The sequence below is a fragment of the Paramisgurnus dabryanus genome, chromosome 13 (genome assembly GCF_030506205.2).
Source record: "Paramisgurnus dabryanus chromosome 13, PD_genome_1.1, whole genome shotgun sequence".
Taxonomy (NCBI): domain Eukaryota; kingdom Metazoa; phylum Chordata; class Actinopteri; order Cypriniformes; family Cobitidae; genus Paramisgurnus; species Paramisgurnus dabryanus.
Genome location: NC_133349.1, coordinates 13,642,924 through 13,661,362, shown reverse-complemented (window position 1 = coordinate 13,661,362; position 18,439 = coordinate 13,642,924). Strand labels below are relative to the sequence as shown.

Genomic DNA, 18,439 nt, shown 5'->3' with positions numbered 1-18,439 from the left:
AGGGTTCTACAGCTGCTAAAAGAGCGCAACTCTCTCATCGCGCGCTGCTCGCCCTTGCGCATTAATGTGCTGAGGGGCAGCTTACCGCAACATAAGAAAAGCCGTATCACACACGCCACGACGTCACTTGGCGGGCGGATATTAGTCTGTCCTCATCTTAGACTCTCTGCTCATCTCAATCAGTGTGCATGCTTGGTCTTCCTGGTTCTGATAGCGCCGCGCACGCAGAGCCAGCCATGCAAGCGACTCGGACACCCACTATCAGTGTGTTTACCGAATGCAGCATCCCAGCAGGGCTGCGAATAGGACCAGTCCTGGGCATCTTCAAACTGGGAAAGTATGTTTCGGACCGCAAGGATGCTGGAGTCAAAAAGAAGGCAAGTTTGATTTATTTATGAACTGTCCATAAAGAAAGTTTACTGTATAAAAGTTGCTTAATTATGAGTTCTTAAGTCAAGTCAAACTAAATATATAGAGCACAACCGTAGATTATGATTTACAGTAGGATATTAACTATTATTACACAATATTTCACAAATGTATATAACAAGTTAGAAAAGGCAATATGTTTAATTTACATATTAAACAATAAGGTAATAATATACAAAGATATTGCAGACAGCAAAAAAAAAAGTTTTCATTTTTATTTCGTTATTTTTAATACCTTTATTAAAATATCAACAACTGTAACACGCTACATTAATATCTGCAAATGTCCCTGTGCATTTCTTTTTTATTTTATAAATTGTTCGAATAACTATGCACAACTGTAAGTTAAAAAACTATTTTCATCTACATATTTTTTAAATAACTTTTTAAAGGCATAGCTAGCTATTATAGGTATTTTTATTGTTTACTTTGTATACTGGTTAAAATGATATCTAAGCCTTGATGTTGACCTGTCACTCTTAATAAAGCATCCTCGTATTAATTAGTTTGATCTGTCAGGTTGGAAACAATTGAGTTATGTTAGCAGGACAACTTGTCATTCTGTGTCTTAACTTAAGCGCCTTAATAGGGTGACCTAAGTTTTTGGGCGAGATTTCTCTCCTCTTAAAATTTTAAAGGCTTACGTGCTGGTTATTCAGAGGCACTATTTAAATGAAATAGAAAGACAGTTTATTACACAATAACCTAATTATTAATCAAATTAAATTGTTGGTAAACTAATTATGTAAAATAAAATGTTTATATAAAAAGGCATTACTATAAAAAGTGCCCATTTTGTTTTACATTAAATTCGTTTCATAGTCAAATTAGTTAAGGTAAAAAATATTTAAAAATATCTATAGGGACTGTACTTAACTCTTAAATAGCTTTAGTTTTTAAATTTAAAACTCCGTAAATCATGGGGATTTAATAGGATTCATATATAATGGTATTTACTTTGATAAATAAGTTGTAAATAGACTGAAGCTCTTTACGCTGTCTGATTCTGTGATTGATGCGCGTAAATGCAACGCCCCGGGCTATGGGCGATCATCAGGTGCAATCTCTGTGTCAAATGTCACGCTTTAATCTTTAATTTGTTTGAACAGAATAGAAATGCTTTGACACTCTTCAAATTCGTTTCTCATATCAACTCAATTATAACGCCTGTTCCTTGAAAAATATCGTTATTGTCTAATAGACCGAATAAAATCACATTAACGGGCTATTGTTTGGAATATCTTGGGATGAAATAATTAATGAGCAAAAAGAATGAAAAGACGACAATATATATACAAATATATTTATATTGTATTCATTCCCTTCTTTTAACTCATTAATTGTATATCAAACACAGTCCGCTGATTAGCATTGTAATTATTTTTTTAACTAAACATTTTGATAAGATAAAATATTATTAACAGCTTTAATATAAGACGTATAAAAAGCACATTCGATATTATTTTAAAATCTTAACTTTATTGAATGATTTGACAATTTATTTTACACTTTAAGATAAATAAGGTTTAGATGTTAATTTGAAACTGTGTATTTGTAGATTCGTCTGTTAAGAGGGGAGTTCGTAGACGAGTCTGGCAGTCCAGTTCCTGATTGGATCGGGTTAATACGCGCAGCCAGAAACAGTCAAGAACAAAACCTCGAGGCAGTCTCCGATTTACCTGGAGGACAGGTGAGCACGGACAGCAAAATCTAATTAATTAAATCTTGTTTATATGGGATAACCACTGCGATATATTAACTTATTAAATTTTCCTAATTTTTTTTTTTTAGATTTTCTATCGAGTGCCGAGAGAAATTCAGCCTGGGGAAGAATTGTGTGTTTGGTACTCCAGCGCACTGGCACAATGGTTTGACATTCCTACGACCGCAACTCCGACGCATGACGAAAAAGGTGAGATATGAATCATAATTTCGTTCACGTATGAAATGTGTAATAATTACAAATATTTTTCATAAAACTGATTATATACATTTAATAAAAATACGTAAAAATTATAACCAAAAAATTAAGGCTAATTTATTTTATTAAATGATAATTTAATAAATATTTTCTCAAACGAAAAATAACAAAATAACTTTTGTCAAACGAAATGTCCAAGCACAGGAAATGTTAAATGCGAAATTATAATACTGCCACCAGCAGAATCGAGGCTAATCCTATTAAAATCCAATTTAATAGGCTTAGTAGCTGAGAATGATTCAGATTATCCGTTTTTAGTTAGTAAATCGAAAAGTCTGTCCTCTAGTTTATAACACACATTGATTGGTTCAGATTATTGAGCAGCGTTTAAGAGTATACACACATTATTAATGTATTCATTGATGGCTGATCATTGAAGCAAAACTCCCGGCCTGTGGCAATTTCGTTTATTCACTAATAAAATAAAACTGTTCTCCTAAACAATCGTTGTGGCCGATACAGCTCAGTGAGGGGAAGAGGTTAACAAATGTCATCTAGTCATTAATATTCATGTATTCAAAAGCAAATAAATTCAAAAAAGGTGCTCTACGGTAAATTAGCTGGCTGCGTAAGGTATTGTTGGCTACTGAATACAAACTTTTATGTGGGATGTATATTGCCCTGATTTGCGACGCTGATCTGTGAGAGCTGCTCTCTGGCCAATGCACGGTGCGGTCCTTGACATACGCTTCCTATTCTCCAGCGTCAACAGATGGGCCAGCCTCATTGTTTTACGCGACTTGCGATTTCAAGCAACAGCTGCCGTCAATTCCACGGGAAAGCACAGAGTGAAAGTCTATTCAGTGTATTGGTTTGTAAACGCCAGATTGGGCCGGCGCTTGCTCTTTTGATGGTGACAATAAACAACAGGGTTGTGCGGATTACAAAATCATTACATCTATATAATTGACCCCAGACTGCCCCTTTGGTGTCATGCCAACGTGACGATGACATTTGTAACATTTATAAGCATGAGCGACATTTAATGGCTTTTTCTTTTGCATCTTTCAGGTGAGGAGCGCTACATTTGCTGGTATTGCTGGAGAATATTTAAATACCCTAACACCCTGAAAGCTCACGTGCATTTCCACTGTGCATTAAGCAACGGCAAAAGCTTTATGAGCAACGAGCAAGCGAGAGGCACAGACAACTTCAACAGGTCTCCAAAATCTGGGGATATCCCTAATACTTCGTCTTCTCCAAGGAATGGCCACAGCACCTTGATGTCAGATTCTGCAAAACGGACAGTGTCAACCTCACCCTTCGCTCACAAAGCGGGACTACCGAAAAAAAGGTCAGAGGAGCAGGACAGAGCCCTTGACATGAGTGTGACCTCGGCCCGGAACCCAGGACACATCGTGGGTCTCGGTGGGACATCCTCTGTACTTAACAGTATGGGCTTTCATCCCGGGGTTCGTTCTGCTTTTAAACCAATGGGACTTTCAAAGATCTCCTCGGCTGAAGTGGCAAGAGATGAGCCTCATGGGAAATCAAACAGCATCGGTTTCAGTAAACTGTTAGGAAGCATCAAGTCAGTGCGTTCCCTAAATGAACCTTTACCCAATGTGCATCCCTCAAAGTGCGCGCATCCTATTGAGACCACACCGCCTGTGATTCCTTGCACAAACACTATCCGTGGGTTTCCTTTGCTGCCACATTATGAGGAGACCTCTGCTTTCAAACATGTAGACAGTCGCATGCACTCTGCGCTGTCCCCTTCAAGATACTCGCAACTACCGAGCTCGTTTCATTTTGAGAGGTTCCCTTTGCCACAGTTTGATGGGGGGAAATCATACAATGGTGACTGCAACATACCCCTCATGCCATTCACTGTTTACAATGGAGAGCTCCTTTATAGCTCGCCATACTATCCTCTAAAATTTCACTTTGGCAACCTGCTTAAATATCCAGAGACCGTTTCCTATTTTGGTGCACCTGCTCTTAATCCAGATCTCAATTCAATAACGAACATCGACAGAGAAATAGCAATGCACACGCAACAGTTGTCAGAAATTTCCGTAGAGAAAAACCGTTCAAGGTTGGAGTCCATTCCCGCATCTAACCCAAGCTCAGGCAAACCTAAAAAGGGACATTTGTGTCTTTACTGTGGCAAACTATACTCTCGAAAATACGGACTGAAAATTCACATGAGGACTCATACAGGTTACAAACCTCTCAAATGTAAAGTCTGTTTTAGGCCCTTTGGTGATCCCAGCAATCTCAACAAACACATCCGACTGCACGCGGAAGGAAACACTCCATACAGGTGCGAGTTCTGCGGGAAGGTGCTGGTGCGCAGGCGCGATTTGGAGAGGCACGTCAAATCAAGGCATCCAGGTCAATCTATAAAAAAATCCGATGACAAGATGGAAGATGTCTTTGAAGATGGTGAACAAAAAAGCGACAATGACAGCGACGTCGACGTTTGTTTTACAGATGATCAGAGCGACCAGGAATCGAGTAAAAACAACGATTAATGGACTAATTAAATTTAAATAGATTTAGCTCTTATACGTAGATAATTTATGCATGTACATAATGATTGTGAAATTAGTTAAAATTGTTTAATTTATAATTTTATTAAAAGAAGAAGAAGCAAGAAAAGAAGCAGAAAAGCAACAAATGGTAAATTAAATTCCATTAAATTAAATATGAATTCTGATAAGGAGACACTTATACATTTATTTCCATAATGTAATCGTTTATTGGATTTCAGCACCCCCATTGTGAAGCTGCACTTTATAAAGACAGGTAATGGCATTAAATACGGTATATACAACTCTGCTTCATTTATTTATACGTTGTCTGACTATTCCTATAAAACAAATTCTCACTTTTTATTGCCAAAAGCATTAAACTCATTTTGTAAAAATGTGCAAAAAAAGCGGGCACCTATCATCAATAAATATGGTGTTTCAAAAATGTGTTTATTTAGTTAAACTTTGTAAAAATGTAATTATCACAAAAATAACTGTTAAGTGACCGCTGTGGGTTGTTTTGTTTATTAATGAATAAATAATGTTTATGATTATATTCCTCAACAAACCCAAATTTCTTTATTGTCCGTTTGAAATAAAATGTAAACAAAAGGAATTCAGGGTTTGATCATTGATGTGTTAATCCGACTGAGATTATTAAATTTTTATTTTCTCCATTTGGAGGAAGCTGTGCACGCGGTAGTAAATCGTCTCGCGAAGACAGTGGTGCTGAGAGGAAGTGACAGACACGCCAAACAACACATTTTGAATTAAATACTTTAAAAAGTTAGAATGTCGTTTAAGGTGGTTACGAAATAATAAGAGAGAATGTAAGAAATACGCAGAATTAATAACTGATGAACATTTCATCATGTTAAGATTAAATTAAAATTGAAAACGTAAAAATTAACATTATAATATTTGCAATGAATTTACTTTTATAGATAATGTTTCCTAACATTTTTACTAATTTTAACGACAGAAATCTACCCTTAAATGAACACATCCAAATCGGCATGATAACACCAAGTTTGTTTATGCTATTTAACACATTGTGTGTCATTTTGTGCATATTTTATGTTTAAATAAATAAAAGTGACAGCACAAGTTGTTAAAAGTAACACAAAAATGTAATGTTCCAATAATAACACAGAAATGCGTCTATTTTGGGACAACGCATTTAGTGTGATGTCCCAAAACGCTAATTTGGTTGTTTTTAACACATCCGTTTTAAACCCGCTGAAATAAACTGAATTCACTGACAGCGGCTTTTGTTTGCTGTGTCATTTCTCCTGCCACAGCTACCTGAGACAAAGAAAAAAACAGACACACGCAGGCTACGCATTCCGTTAATATTTATTACTGTTAATACATTTTTTACATTTACACATTTGGCTGACACGTTTTAGCCAATGCAACTTACATATAATGTAAATACATGCAGTTTGTGCAATGCATGGGATTCGAACCCAGGACTCTGATGCTGCTACCAATCCAGAAATTATATATATTTATATACCAATCCAGAAGTTACAGAAATTCTTATGGTTAGGATATGAGGATTTGGGGGATGATTTAAAAAGCGCCCGCCTCTATCCACACAGTATTATTTTTGTATGATTCCATTCTCTGGGTTTCTGCATTGGTTTGTCCTTGATATGGTGCATTCATATTCTCTGTGAAAACGCCTTGGCTCTATTCACAGTGTGGACAAACAATTGTGACTTTCTTTTTTAGTTCTAGGTTGTTACCAGTCGTTGCCTCTGTGTTTTAAAGGTACTGGCAACACTAAACAGAATGTTATGGCAGCAGTCTATAAGCAATGATTTTTTTTGTCCTTTATGCTTTTATGGGTGTTGTGGATCAAATTAAAGGGTATAATTCACCTTTGTGTAATTAGTATTTATGTTAATAAATACATTTGTGCGGGGTTACATTGGATAAAGGCTTTTGTGAAGACTTTTATTATTCTAAGAAAGAATTGTTGTGGCCTAGTGATTAAGAGAGTCGGGCACGAAAGTCACTAGATTAAGACTCACGGCTGGTAGGTTGCGACTGTGAGCAAGGCACCTTAACCCCAACTGCTCCCTGGGCACTGCAAGGATGCCTGCCCACTGCACCATGCACTGGGATGTGCTATGCAGAGGTCACATTTCGAGAGTGGGTTGCAATACAAACATGTCTCACTTTCACCATTTGTTTTCTTTGTTCACGTGCTCATTTTAGTGTTAAAATGGAAAAATTTTGGAGCTGGTTGAGTGATGATGACCTGCTCAACTCCTCCCCACTAACCCCCAACTCACCCACCCGCACCACACTGTAAAAATACTGCCTTAAAAGTTTTTGTTGAATCAACTCGGATTTACAAGTCATTTCAACTTGCTATTATTTATCTTGGCTAGAGATGAGTTGTTATAACTACAGGTGAGTTGTTATAACTTATAAAATACAGTTGAGAAATGTCAACTTAATTTTATAAGTTATGACAACTTATCTTTGTTGACATGACTTGTAAATCAGTTAATTTAACAAAAAAATTTAAGGCAGCAAAGTTTTTTTTACAGTGCAGTGTTCAAATCAATTAGTGCCGTTTTTTATAAGCAACAGAAAGAGGAATTGAAAAAGAGACTTGGCTTTTAGTTTTCACACATTCTGGAGAGCTTTGGCAAACCTTTAACACATCAACAACAAACTTAAACTCCATTAAGCAAAGTGTGTAACTAGCACCATAAAGCAACATAAAATGGCATGCAAAGTATGTGAGAATAGAATAATTTTATATTAATTAGCTACGCAAAAATGCCAGAGTTATGTGGCTCTCTAATGAAAATGTCTGCTCTTATTATCATCTAAAACGATACCATAAATTTATAACAACTCTACCAAGCTGAAAACATAAAAAAGCCTCAAGTTGCCTTCAGTTACTTCTTACTATCTGATGCCAGTTTTGAAAGTACACACTCTGAAAAATACAGGGTTATTTTCAACCCAGCGTTGGGTCAAATACGACTGGGCTTGTCCCTTTTTGACCCAATGCTGGGTTGACCCAATGCTGGGTTAAAACAACCCCGGAATTTTGGTTGAAACAACCCAACATAAAGGCTTCATCATCATAGGTTAAATTACAACCCCAGTGGGCTGTGTTCATCCCTTTTTGACCCAATGCTGGGTTGAAAATAACCCAGATTTTTTAGGAAGGGCTTCTACACAAAGTGTTCAACCACGGTTGTGTTTTAAACACAAATTGTAGCCATTGACAGTCTTATCTTACAGGATTGTAATATTTCTTCAAACTCCATCTTGACACCCATCCACCACACAGCATAAAATGAGGCTTACCCCCCATACACATATAACTTATTTAACATGTTTTTAACTTCATATCTATGATAATCAAATCTAAATAAAAACATATAGACTGACTCACTGTGTGCACTGTGCACTTTAATCCATAGAGGCTTTCAAATTATGTCAGTGGGATTTATTATTTAAAGATTTGCTGTATGTCTGTGATTTATATCACTGCATATGTAAATTCACTGCATTCCCTTGACTTTACCCCTATGTGGAGAACACAAAATTGGTTTCCAATCAAAGGTGCCAGCACTTTAAAATGTTCTGCACTTTAGTTTGAAAGCATGACGATTAGCTGGGATTCTGGTTAACAACATCTCATCTGTAACCACTTCTGATTCATCTTTGAAACATTCTTCAATTTCCATTCAACTTGCTCTCATTCCACATGCTTGCTTCATCAGAATACCAAAGTGCGGTGTAAAAAAGAAATAATTCTCGAGCAAATCGAGAGCAGCAAATAAACACTTTTGACAGCTATAAAAGAGTTACTTACGCTATAGTATATCCTTGAAACAGTGATGTGCCATGCGTGCTTAAAGACAAGTAAGCGGCAGAGGAGAAATGAAAACAGGTTCAATGGTTTAGTGCATTTTGCATGTGTGCATTTGTTTCTACAGGCATCACAGAATGAATAGCTTTGGGTCAATGACATAACAAGCACCTAAAACATATTTTTACATAATCTTTTAAAAATGCATGTAACTGTCTTTTTGAGTCAGGAACAATATGTTAAAAAGTTTGTTTATTGAACATTTCAGTACATTTAAAGATATTTTTACAATATTATTGATATTCCTATTTAAATAAATGTCAGGTGGTACAACCAATCATTGTCTATTTGCCAGATATGCTTTAATGCGTTCCATTTGTCATGCTGGTTGTTTGTTTATTTGATAGTGGCACTTAAAATTATAATCCTGAAAATAGTTTGAAAGTGAAAAACAACTTTACTTTAAAACTAATATTTGAGAATTATACATTTAAGAACAATATATATATATAGTAGAATACAAATACAGATTAGCTTACATTTATTAAAACTAAAATTATTATCTAAATGATTAGCTTAATAAAATTATTTAGCTTAATGCTTTTTTATTTCTTTGTGGCATTCATAGCAGTTGCACCCTTAGAATTTCTGGTTGCACCACCTGACCTCTGCAACAAATTTAAATTTCATAGACTTCGACTTGCTGGTATAATCTTTTGCATGTGATATTAAATTCATAAATAGACGTTTTTTAAAATGTGCTTAAAATTGCTTTTTTAAAGTTTAATATTGATTGTACCACTTGACACGGTAAGTCTACTTGCATTAAAGAAGGGGAGAACGGGGTAAGTTGTCACACTTTTCACACCGTCTATGGAAAGTGCCCACCAAAAATACTGAAAATGTATCTAAGCTATTTAAGTAGGTTTTATAGAATAAAGTGACACGTCATAAATGTATCATCTTATTTTTACAGTACATAAAGCCCCCAAAAATACGCATGTCATGTCATTGACCACTTTATTAAATTAATGCTCATAACGTGGGTGAGAAGAGCTTTCAGAGTTAAAGTGTGAACCCTACAATGTTGTGCCTAGAAGATGTAATAAGTTTTGATTGAATTTCACTGCTACTAAGAAAACAGAAGTACCCAACAGACCTGATTTGAAAACTAAAGCTTGCGCTCAAGAGACAACCTTGAGTCTAGATAAAAACAGAGAAAACTGTTTGCCTTTTCTTATCCTGACTGAATGTTTAAAAGCTATTGATAAAACGCAGTGGGAGACGGTTAGAAGCTTAAGAGCACAGAGCCTTGGTTATGTTTCTAAAGCTTTTGTTTGATCGCACGGCTTTGTCCGCAAAAGAGTCTTTGCTGGTGAAACATCTATAGGGTTCCAGGCACATGCCACGCTTTCTGTTTGTGATGTGCAGGGATGCTGGAGACAGATCTAGTTTGGGGTAAGACATCCACTCGTTTCTAAGGCAACCAGGATGTCAGTGCCTATCAGGATTAGAATATGCTCCCATAAGGAAATAATGGGAAAACAATTCTATGCCAATGGGGGAAGCGTTGGGTGTGGAGCTGTTTTTCTGGCTAAACCGATGCTCGAATAACGAGAGCAGATAATCTTTACCTCAAACATACAATTTTTAAATTCTCATAGTTTTTTTCCTATTTTCTTACCATTGTCGGGTTGGGGTTAGAATCACTTTCGGTTACATTTTTAGACATCCTAACCCAAACCCCAACTCTAAACCCAACTCCAGGCAAGAATAGTTTTAAAAGCATAAGAAAAATATGTAGAAGAAACCAATACATAAAAGTAACCCAAACCCCAAATCTAACCCCAACCCCAAGTGACAATGATTTAAAAATAGGAAAAAAAATTGAAAACAATACATAAAATGACACAAAAAAAGGAAATTTGTGCCACGGACACGAAAAATTATTTATTAAAATTTGTGTGGGTGACACGAAAGAGACATGAAAAAAGCTGAATTTCGTGCCATGGACACAAATAAATTAATCAAATTTTTTGTGACTATAACACGGCTTTCCATGAGATCAAATTGCCATTTCTATTAACATCAAACTATGAGCAAAGGATTGTGGGATATTCATGCGACTACATTCGTTAATTTTTGTAAGATTTGCTTTTGCCCCTGTGCCATTGGGGTTAGGGGTGGGGTTTCGCTATTGTTTATTTTTAATGATAATCAGACATTTTTATACAAAACAGCCAACTCGTAAAATATGTAAAAAATTCTCATGAGTTCTTTGTATTCTTGCTAAAAAGGCAGCATTAATTGTAATCTTGACTGCAAGGTTCCCTTGTCTTATAATGTAGCCATCAGAGTTGATCTTCTGTAGCTTATTAAAATCACTGTATACAGACACCACATTCATCAATCAGACACACATACAAGCTCAGTACTGCATAAAACCAACAACATCACCCGGATGCCTTGTCACCTGCAAGGACAAGTGTCTCCTGCAAAGCATTTCCACATCCTATTATGAATATTTCATGCAATCTCACCCCTTTGACCCTTTTATAACTTTAAGCCTTTGTTCATAATGATTTAAGTTAATGTAATTTTTCGAGGATAAAGTACTTTATCATTGCATAACGTGTGGAGAAAGTAATGCACCATTCATTTAAATAGCTCATATATTGTTCCTAGGAAAAATCAACTTATGTCTTGCATTTCCTTATACAGTACATCTGTGATTTCTCTCAGACGTTTGAAACCGTTCTTATACAGTGACACACTGGAAAAGGCATTCAAAATAGTTATACTTTTGAAAGAAATGCTCTACATGTTCTGCGATGTGACTATTGTAGATGGGCACATTGCGATGTCGATGCTAAAGTGATATATTGTGCAGCCCTATTCAAAATTAAACTGGTGTAAGCGCATACTTTTGCTAGAACTACCAGTGTAGTGCCCTTTCACAATAATGCCTGTAAAAGGCAATGAAACGAATAAAAGTGAAATTCTCTCCCACTCATTTTTCTTGATCTTATGCTTATGTCTAAACCATTCCAACGTTCTTTGCCAATAAAGACCACAAGTGCACTGAACAAAAAAAGATAAAAAAGTACCATATACTGTACAGCAACAACCTGAAGATACATCTGTCAGAACAGCAGAACACATTTTTTCTCTCTCCTGACATCTCTCTTAATCTGAGGGTATTGTTTATGTGTACATGAGAGTGGATGTGGCAGCTCTCAAGGTTTGAAGTTGATAGTCTGTATTCCTCGAGCAGGTAAACCAGAGGAGGAGCACAGGTAGTACACACACACAGCTGGTCACCACATCCAAGTGAAGGACATGGACATGAAGGATTTGGAAACACACACACATACACACATACACACACACACACACACACACACACACCCACACACACACACAATATGAATCTGCTCTTCTGGTTGTCTTGTACTACTCCATTAACCACGGCTTATTGTGTTTCAGTGGTAGTGGCCAGTAACCCACAGTTCTTGTCCTTGAAGGTCATTGACCTTCTACCACCCATTCACACCAATAGAGATTTATCAGATCCAGTCTTCTTCTCTAATACAATGTCAATTATCAAGGTCCTGCTTGAGATGTCTCCATCACAGCACCGCATTAAGTTCCTCTGTTATGGTACTGGGCCGTGAGAAGGGAGCAATGCACATTGAAATTGTGGTACACTGTAAAATGTGAAAAGTTGAATCAACTTTAATACATACTTATCTTTTTTCAATGTGTGCAGTTAATCTTTGTATAGCGTGTTGTGAGTGTGTTAGCATTTAGCCTAGCCCCATTCATTCCTTGGGATCCATACAGGGATGAATTTAGAAGCCACCAAACATTTCCATGGTTTCCCTATTTAAAGACTGTTACATGAGTAGGTACACTAGTAAGTATGGTGGCACAAAATAAAACGGTAGATTTTTTCAAGCGGATAAAAATGAGAACTATATTGTATGGCGGAAGAGCACTAAGTTTGCAGCACTTCGACCTCGGGAGCAGAAATATTGACAGAAGTTTGAACGAGAGGAGGAGTTGTCAAGAGTGATTATGTTACTGCGCGCCAAGGTCGAAGTGCTGCAAACTAAGTGCTCTTCCGCTATACAATATAGTTCTCATTTTTTATCCGCGACTATTTTGTGTCACCATACTTACTCGTGTAACTACTCATGTAACGGTCTTTAAATAGGAAACACATGGAAGTGTTTGGTGGCTTCTAAATTCATCCCCGTTTGGAATGAATGGGGCTAGGCTAAATGCTAACACGTTCACAAAGAACATAGTAAAATATTGAAAAACTCTGGCGTTTTCCTTTAAAAAAAATGTAGGTTTTCAATTTAAGTTGTGAAAACAACATTTTTTAGGGGTTTCCATTGTAAGTATTTTTTTTAAAGGTGATCCAGCTTTTTACTTTTTACAGTGTACACCTAAACTCACTGTAATAACTGTGACGATGCCATTTTGAATTCTAGTTTTGTGATGATGACCTTCAATAGTGGTCCTAGCAAGAAACAAGCAAATGGCTTGCCCAATAAAAGAAACACTTTACAATATACCTTACCTTACAATACAGATTATTATGTGCATTATGAGAACAATACTGAAATATATCACGATAGCAAACGCGCACGTAGAACGGCACAGCTCAAGTCTTGCCATCTCAACAATAACCTAAAAAAAATCTGATACTTTACCTTAAATACATCTCTAATCTGAAATGATTAAAATACAGCAGCACACCATTCACAGATATCACGACCTTATCTGCTGTAATCATGATGAGACCGCGGTACCTGCAGCTGTGTTCTGTTGGTATCCTCTTCTACGTTCTCTGGCCTGCACAAATAAAAACATGCTAATCACAGCTCCGTCTCACAGACCCAGCTCTCACATTCAGCTGCAAATGAGGTCAGGCTTTGGCCCTTTCCCCTATACCCCTGTTTGATGTAGGCCACAATGAGAGGGTCTTCTGGGCCACAATCATGAAACCTTAGCAGGTATTGTGTGGCCAAAGCATACTGCATATAGATAATTACTGTGATGAAAAAAAGGTGCTATGTGAGGTGCTTAGTGATTATACTTTATATAGAGTGTTCCTGTAGCTCATCTGTTTTGGGTTCGATCCTAGGAACACATACTAATAAAATATACAGAATGAATATCCTGTTATTCGCTTTGGATATGTAAATGTAGTCTGTAGTACACAAATTAGAGTGATTAAAGCTGCATGTTATGTTACACATCTTTCTAAAAAAAATAGTTAAAAATCAATAAATGCAATTATTATGTTCATAAAAAAAATCTGTGTCATACTACCTTATCCTGATTCACTACAGTAAGGCTACAAATGAAGAATTTGGTCCCAAAACACAATAAACGGCATTTAAATAAAAAGTTACCGCCAAAATCAGTATTGTTTCTGGTCAGTATTAAAAAGTAAATTCTTATTTTGCAAAATCCAATATCCGCCATGTTATCCTGTCATCTTTTCTCCCTTTTTTCCCAAAACGCATTAAACGCCAGTCCTCCTTCTCTGCAGAACGCAATAAATCCTCTCAACAAATCACAGCGCACCATTCAACACATTGTAAACAACAATGGCGGCGCGTTGAATACACACAGAATCCTAGTTTTCCTCTTCTACTTTGTACTTCATGATCAACAAACAAACAAAAACAAAATTATACTTTTGATGGCATTGATAAACCTGTGGTGTTTTTCTGTGGCGGGGAAGAAACGTAAGCCATCAAAATTGAATAATTTACTCTAGAGGCACTCGGGAGATGGAAAAAAGCCGGCCGTTGCTTGTCCTGACACGACAGCATCAAGCTTCTGTCATGCTAACACATTGACCCCAGGAGATCTTATGAAAAACTTCCATTATTTAACTCCAAGTCAACAAAAATCGAGCAGAAACAAAACATTTTACAGCTGATCGCTGTCAAAAAAGTTCAGCGATGACGTCCCAAAGATGACAACTGCAAATGAAAGTGTTCTTAATATGACAAAGTAAGTGTTTTTATTCATGCCATTAATGTTTATTTTTTTTTAATCAGTGTATACCACTAGTCAACTTAATGAATATAACATGGCAAATATGAATGCACATTTATATATTGATTCATAGATTTATAGCATTTAAAAAAAACTTATCAGTTTTTATAATAAATCTATGAAAATCAAATTATGGATTTAAATTTTTAATGTTATTATAACCTAAAGATGCTATGTGAAAGTTTGAAAATAGTGATTTTCATCTTGTCACTTTCTTAGAATAGAAAACACGTTTTACCGAAATTTTTCAAAATGGATTTATTGCGTTTTGGAACCAAACTCATCAAATAATGTCATACGTTTTGAGTTCTTATTGAAAGGCAGATGGTTTTATCCAAAGCGACTTTCAATACATGTAAAAGTATGTAGTTTATTAGTATGTGCATGACGCTACTAACGCAAAGTAATTGAGCAACAAGAACACGCTATCAGTAAACACAACTCTACAGTTTTTCTTCACCATATTGACTTTTCTAATAGACGCTTTAAGTTTCAATTATGTGCACCAAATCCTCACCTTACCCACGAGCACAAGACTGTTTAATGGAAATGTATTTACTTGTGGCCATGCTCTCTGTCAAAGTACTGTTAAAGCTGGGCTAAATGCGTTCCATTGATTTCCTCATTATATTCAGTCTAATAAACAGGCAGGCTGCTAATGTACCAGCAATTATAATCCCATTTAAATGAATCACTTTTCAATGAAGACTACTTTAGCTTTGTGCTACATTTATACAATGGGCAGGCGCTTTAATCGAAAGCTTAAGACTGCATTTTAGGTATATATTTTATCATTGGAAGGAGTGAACCTCGATCTAGGTCTTCATTTTGTCATGTTTTTAATTTTACTGTCAAAATCTGTCAACCCAAATGTTCTGCTTTAAACTTTAGAGACACAAAGTTTAGATTAAAACTTTTTATTTTTTATTAATTTTAATAAAAGTTTTGTAGACTCAAGAAAACATAAAATGGCTGAATTTAAAAAAGTGAGTGAGAAAAGCAAGCGAGTGACAGACAGAGAGATCTATTGGAGTGCAGTGGGCTATGAGACAGGTCTATTCACACAGATCTAAGCTGAGTGTCAGGTTGTGCTTCAGCGCACTCACCCGGGCAGCGGCTCATACACCACAAACACAAAGTTAACCAGTCAACTCCATTACAGTGCAGGGGGGCGTGCCCCAACCTGCCACTCCAAAGAAACCAGGCAGGGTGACAGAGAATATTAATTACCTTTAAATGAAGTGGAAGTCTTTTTATTGGATGTCTGGTGCTGGGTTTGTTATTGCTGGTTGAAAAGGCCGAACGATCCTTTGGTCTAACCGCCTTTGAAATGCTCTCACTATGTTCGGCAGGCTAAATTGCAGGCCTGACTTTTTGAGACTTTTCCAAAGACAACTTCAATAAAATTCAATATGGAATCACTGTGCTTACAAAAAACTAAAGCAGGATTCCATTTAAATTTAAGGTTGTTTGATATATAAAAAAAACCCTGTTATGCTCCTGATCGATACAACAGGGTGTTTTTTAATCACATTACAAGAAAAATCTCAACATAAAATCAAACTTAATGTAACTGCTTCAGAAGACCAATAAGCAGATACATCAACATCTCCACTCGTTTGTACCGTTCACATGGTTGTCTATAGACGGTTTCAGCAGTAACAACATAAACAAGCGGCTTTCATGAAAAACATCTACTTCTGGTAAACTCCAGTAAGAATAAAAAACAACGAAGTACTTTTAAAGTAGTTCATTTATATAAAAAGCTAAATAAACAACACGCAGATTTCCTAGGAAACCAAAACATTTGTTATTTTTGACGAGGTATTTGTTCAAAAGTTTAGTTTAGAACAACTAGTCAGACCATTAAACAAACAGAAACCGGAAGTAAAGTTCCGACCAGGCACGTAATCGCGTCACCACAGGTGCGTCCGATGAAACCGTCTATACCAGTGGTTCTCAAACTTTTTCAGCGTGTGGCCCCCCTTGTGTACGGTGCATTCCTTCGCGGCCCCTCGAAAGAAAATTTAGGACAAAAACAGTTCTAAAATGTAACATTTTAATTAAACAAAACATATTAAATTATACCTAGTAGTGCTTTTGGTTAGTTGGCTTATTTATTTAAGGTTTATTACACAGAATTCATGATAAATGAATATATTTTATAAAATGTCATAAAACTGGGGCCCCCCTGGCACTATCTCGCGCCCCCCAGTTTGAGAACCACTGGTCTTTACAGTAGGGGGTGGTTTCCTATAGCCTGGCTCCGCCCTCCTACGTGCTTCCGCTTAATTTTCATTTCGCTTCAGTACTACGTCTGGGACTGCTGTATAGAGTTTCGTTTTCTCCCGCAAAAATTTGCAGGTCCAATCAGCGAACAGAGGGGGGGGGACTAAGAATGATGACGTTGAGGTCGCGCGTCAGTTTGAGTTGTTTTTCAGTAATGGCAGCGGAGAAAGACTTGATAAAAGCTTTTCAGTCCGTTGTTGCAAAACTGCCGAATATACAGAAGTTAAAGGCGGAGCAAGAACCAGGTTTGTTAAGTTTTGTTGGTCTGATTATTCTGACTTTTTGTTTCCGGACAGTTTCGGAGCATGATATACGTCACGACCACATGTTAGCGATCGCCCATGGCAGATCCTGAGTGACTCTGGACAGATCCAATAGCTTTAAACTTCAACAATGGAGCGTGGCCAGACTCTCTGTACAAATGAAATGAATGTACGAGAGTCTGGTTGGACCAGGCTAGGTTTCCTAGTCCCAGACTAAAATGCAATTTTGAGCTGCTTTAATTTAAAATAACCTTGTCCTGACTAATTTTATCATATATAGACATTGTTTTGTCTCAAGATGCACACCTGTAGAGTTTTTTGTAAGGAATGTTTGTAAAAACTTCTTAAATGAGCAAATATAAATAAGGCCTAGACCTGGATTAGCCTAAACCTGGTCTGGGAAACTGCCCCCAGAAGATGTTTAATCTAAATGTCAGTTTTTGAAAGTGTGAATAAAGAGACATGACTGAACATATTACCATACATCCAAGCTCACCTACCCCCCCCCCCCCCAAATGATAGTGGACATCTCACTGCCACAGCTCAATGTCCATCATTACAAACAGACTGATTTAATTGCTCAGACTCCTCAAGTGAGAGGAGCAAACAAAGGCCCGGACTCTGTTCTTAAGATGACGTCTGGGTTTCAGTGTGTCTGAATGAGATTACATATTAATCCTACCAATGGAAAAAGAACATGCTATAGGTAGCCTTTTAAGCATCTTTTGTAAGAGGCCTTTTTTACACCTCTTTTCTGACCAGTGAATAGACTCCTTTCCTCTCCTTTTTTATTCTGTTTCGCTCTATTGAAGAAATTGTTCCCTAAATACATGCTATTAGAATATGTGTATAGGTGAGTAATAACTTATTAGTTGCAATTACTGGTCATCTATTAGTGGAGAATAATAGGCTGATTAGCCGCAAAGCCTTTTAACTTCAGAGGAAGTAATTTAAAGGCAGCTCTCCTTTCACAAAAGAAGAAAAGAGCTGCTCTATGAATGATACACCCGCCTATTGTACAATAGCGGGAAAAAAACCCATCATAATAGGATAACCAGGATGCCGCATAAAA

At 36.7% G+C, this 18,439-nt stretch overlaps 1 protein-coding gene across 1 annotated transcript; it reads left to right on the top strand.

Annotated features, from left to right (window-relative positions):
* The first annotated feature begins 53 nt into the window (after window positions 1-53).
* prdm13 (PR domain containing 13) lies at window positions 54-5,461 on the top strand. Its single transcript, XM_065239861.2, has 4 exons — window positions 54-377; window positions 1,988-2,119; window positions 2,221-2,341; window positions 3,422-5,461. The coding sequence occupies exons 1-4, from the start codon at window positions 189-191 to the stop codon at window positions 4,885-4,887; spliced, it is 1,908 nt and encodes a 635-aa protein (XP_065095933.1). The 5' UTR covers window positions 54-188; the 3' UTR covers window positions 4,888-5,461.
* The last annotated feature ends 12,978 nt before the right edge of the window (window positions 5,462-18,439 follow it).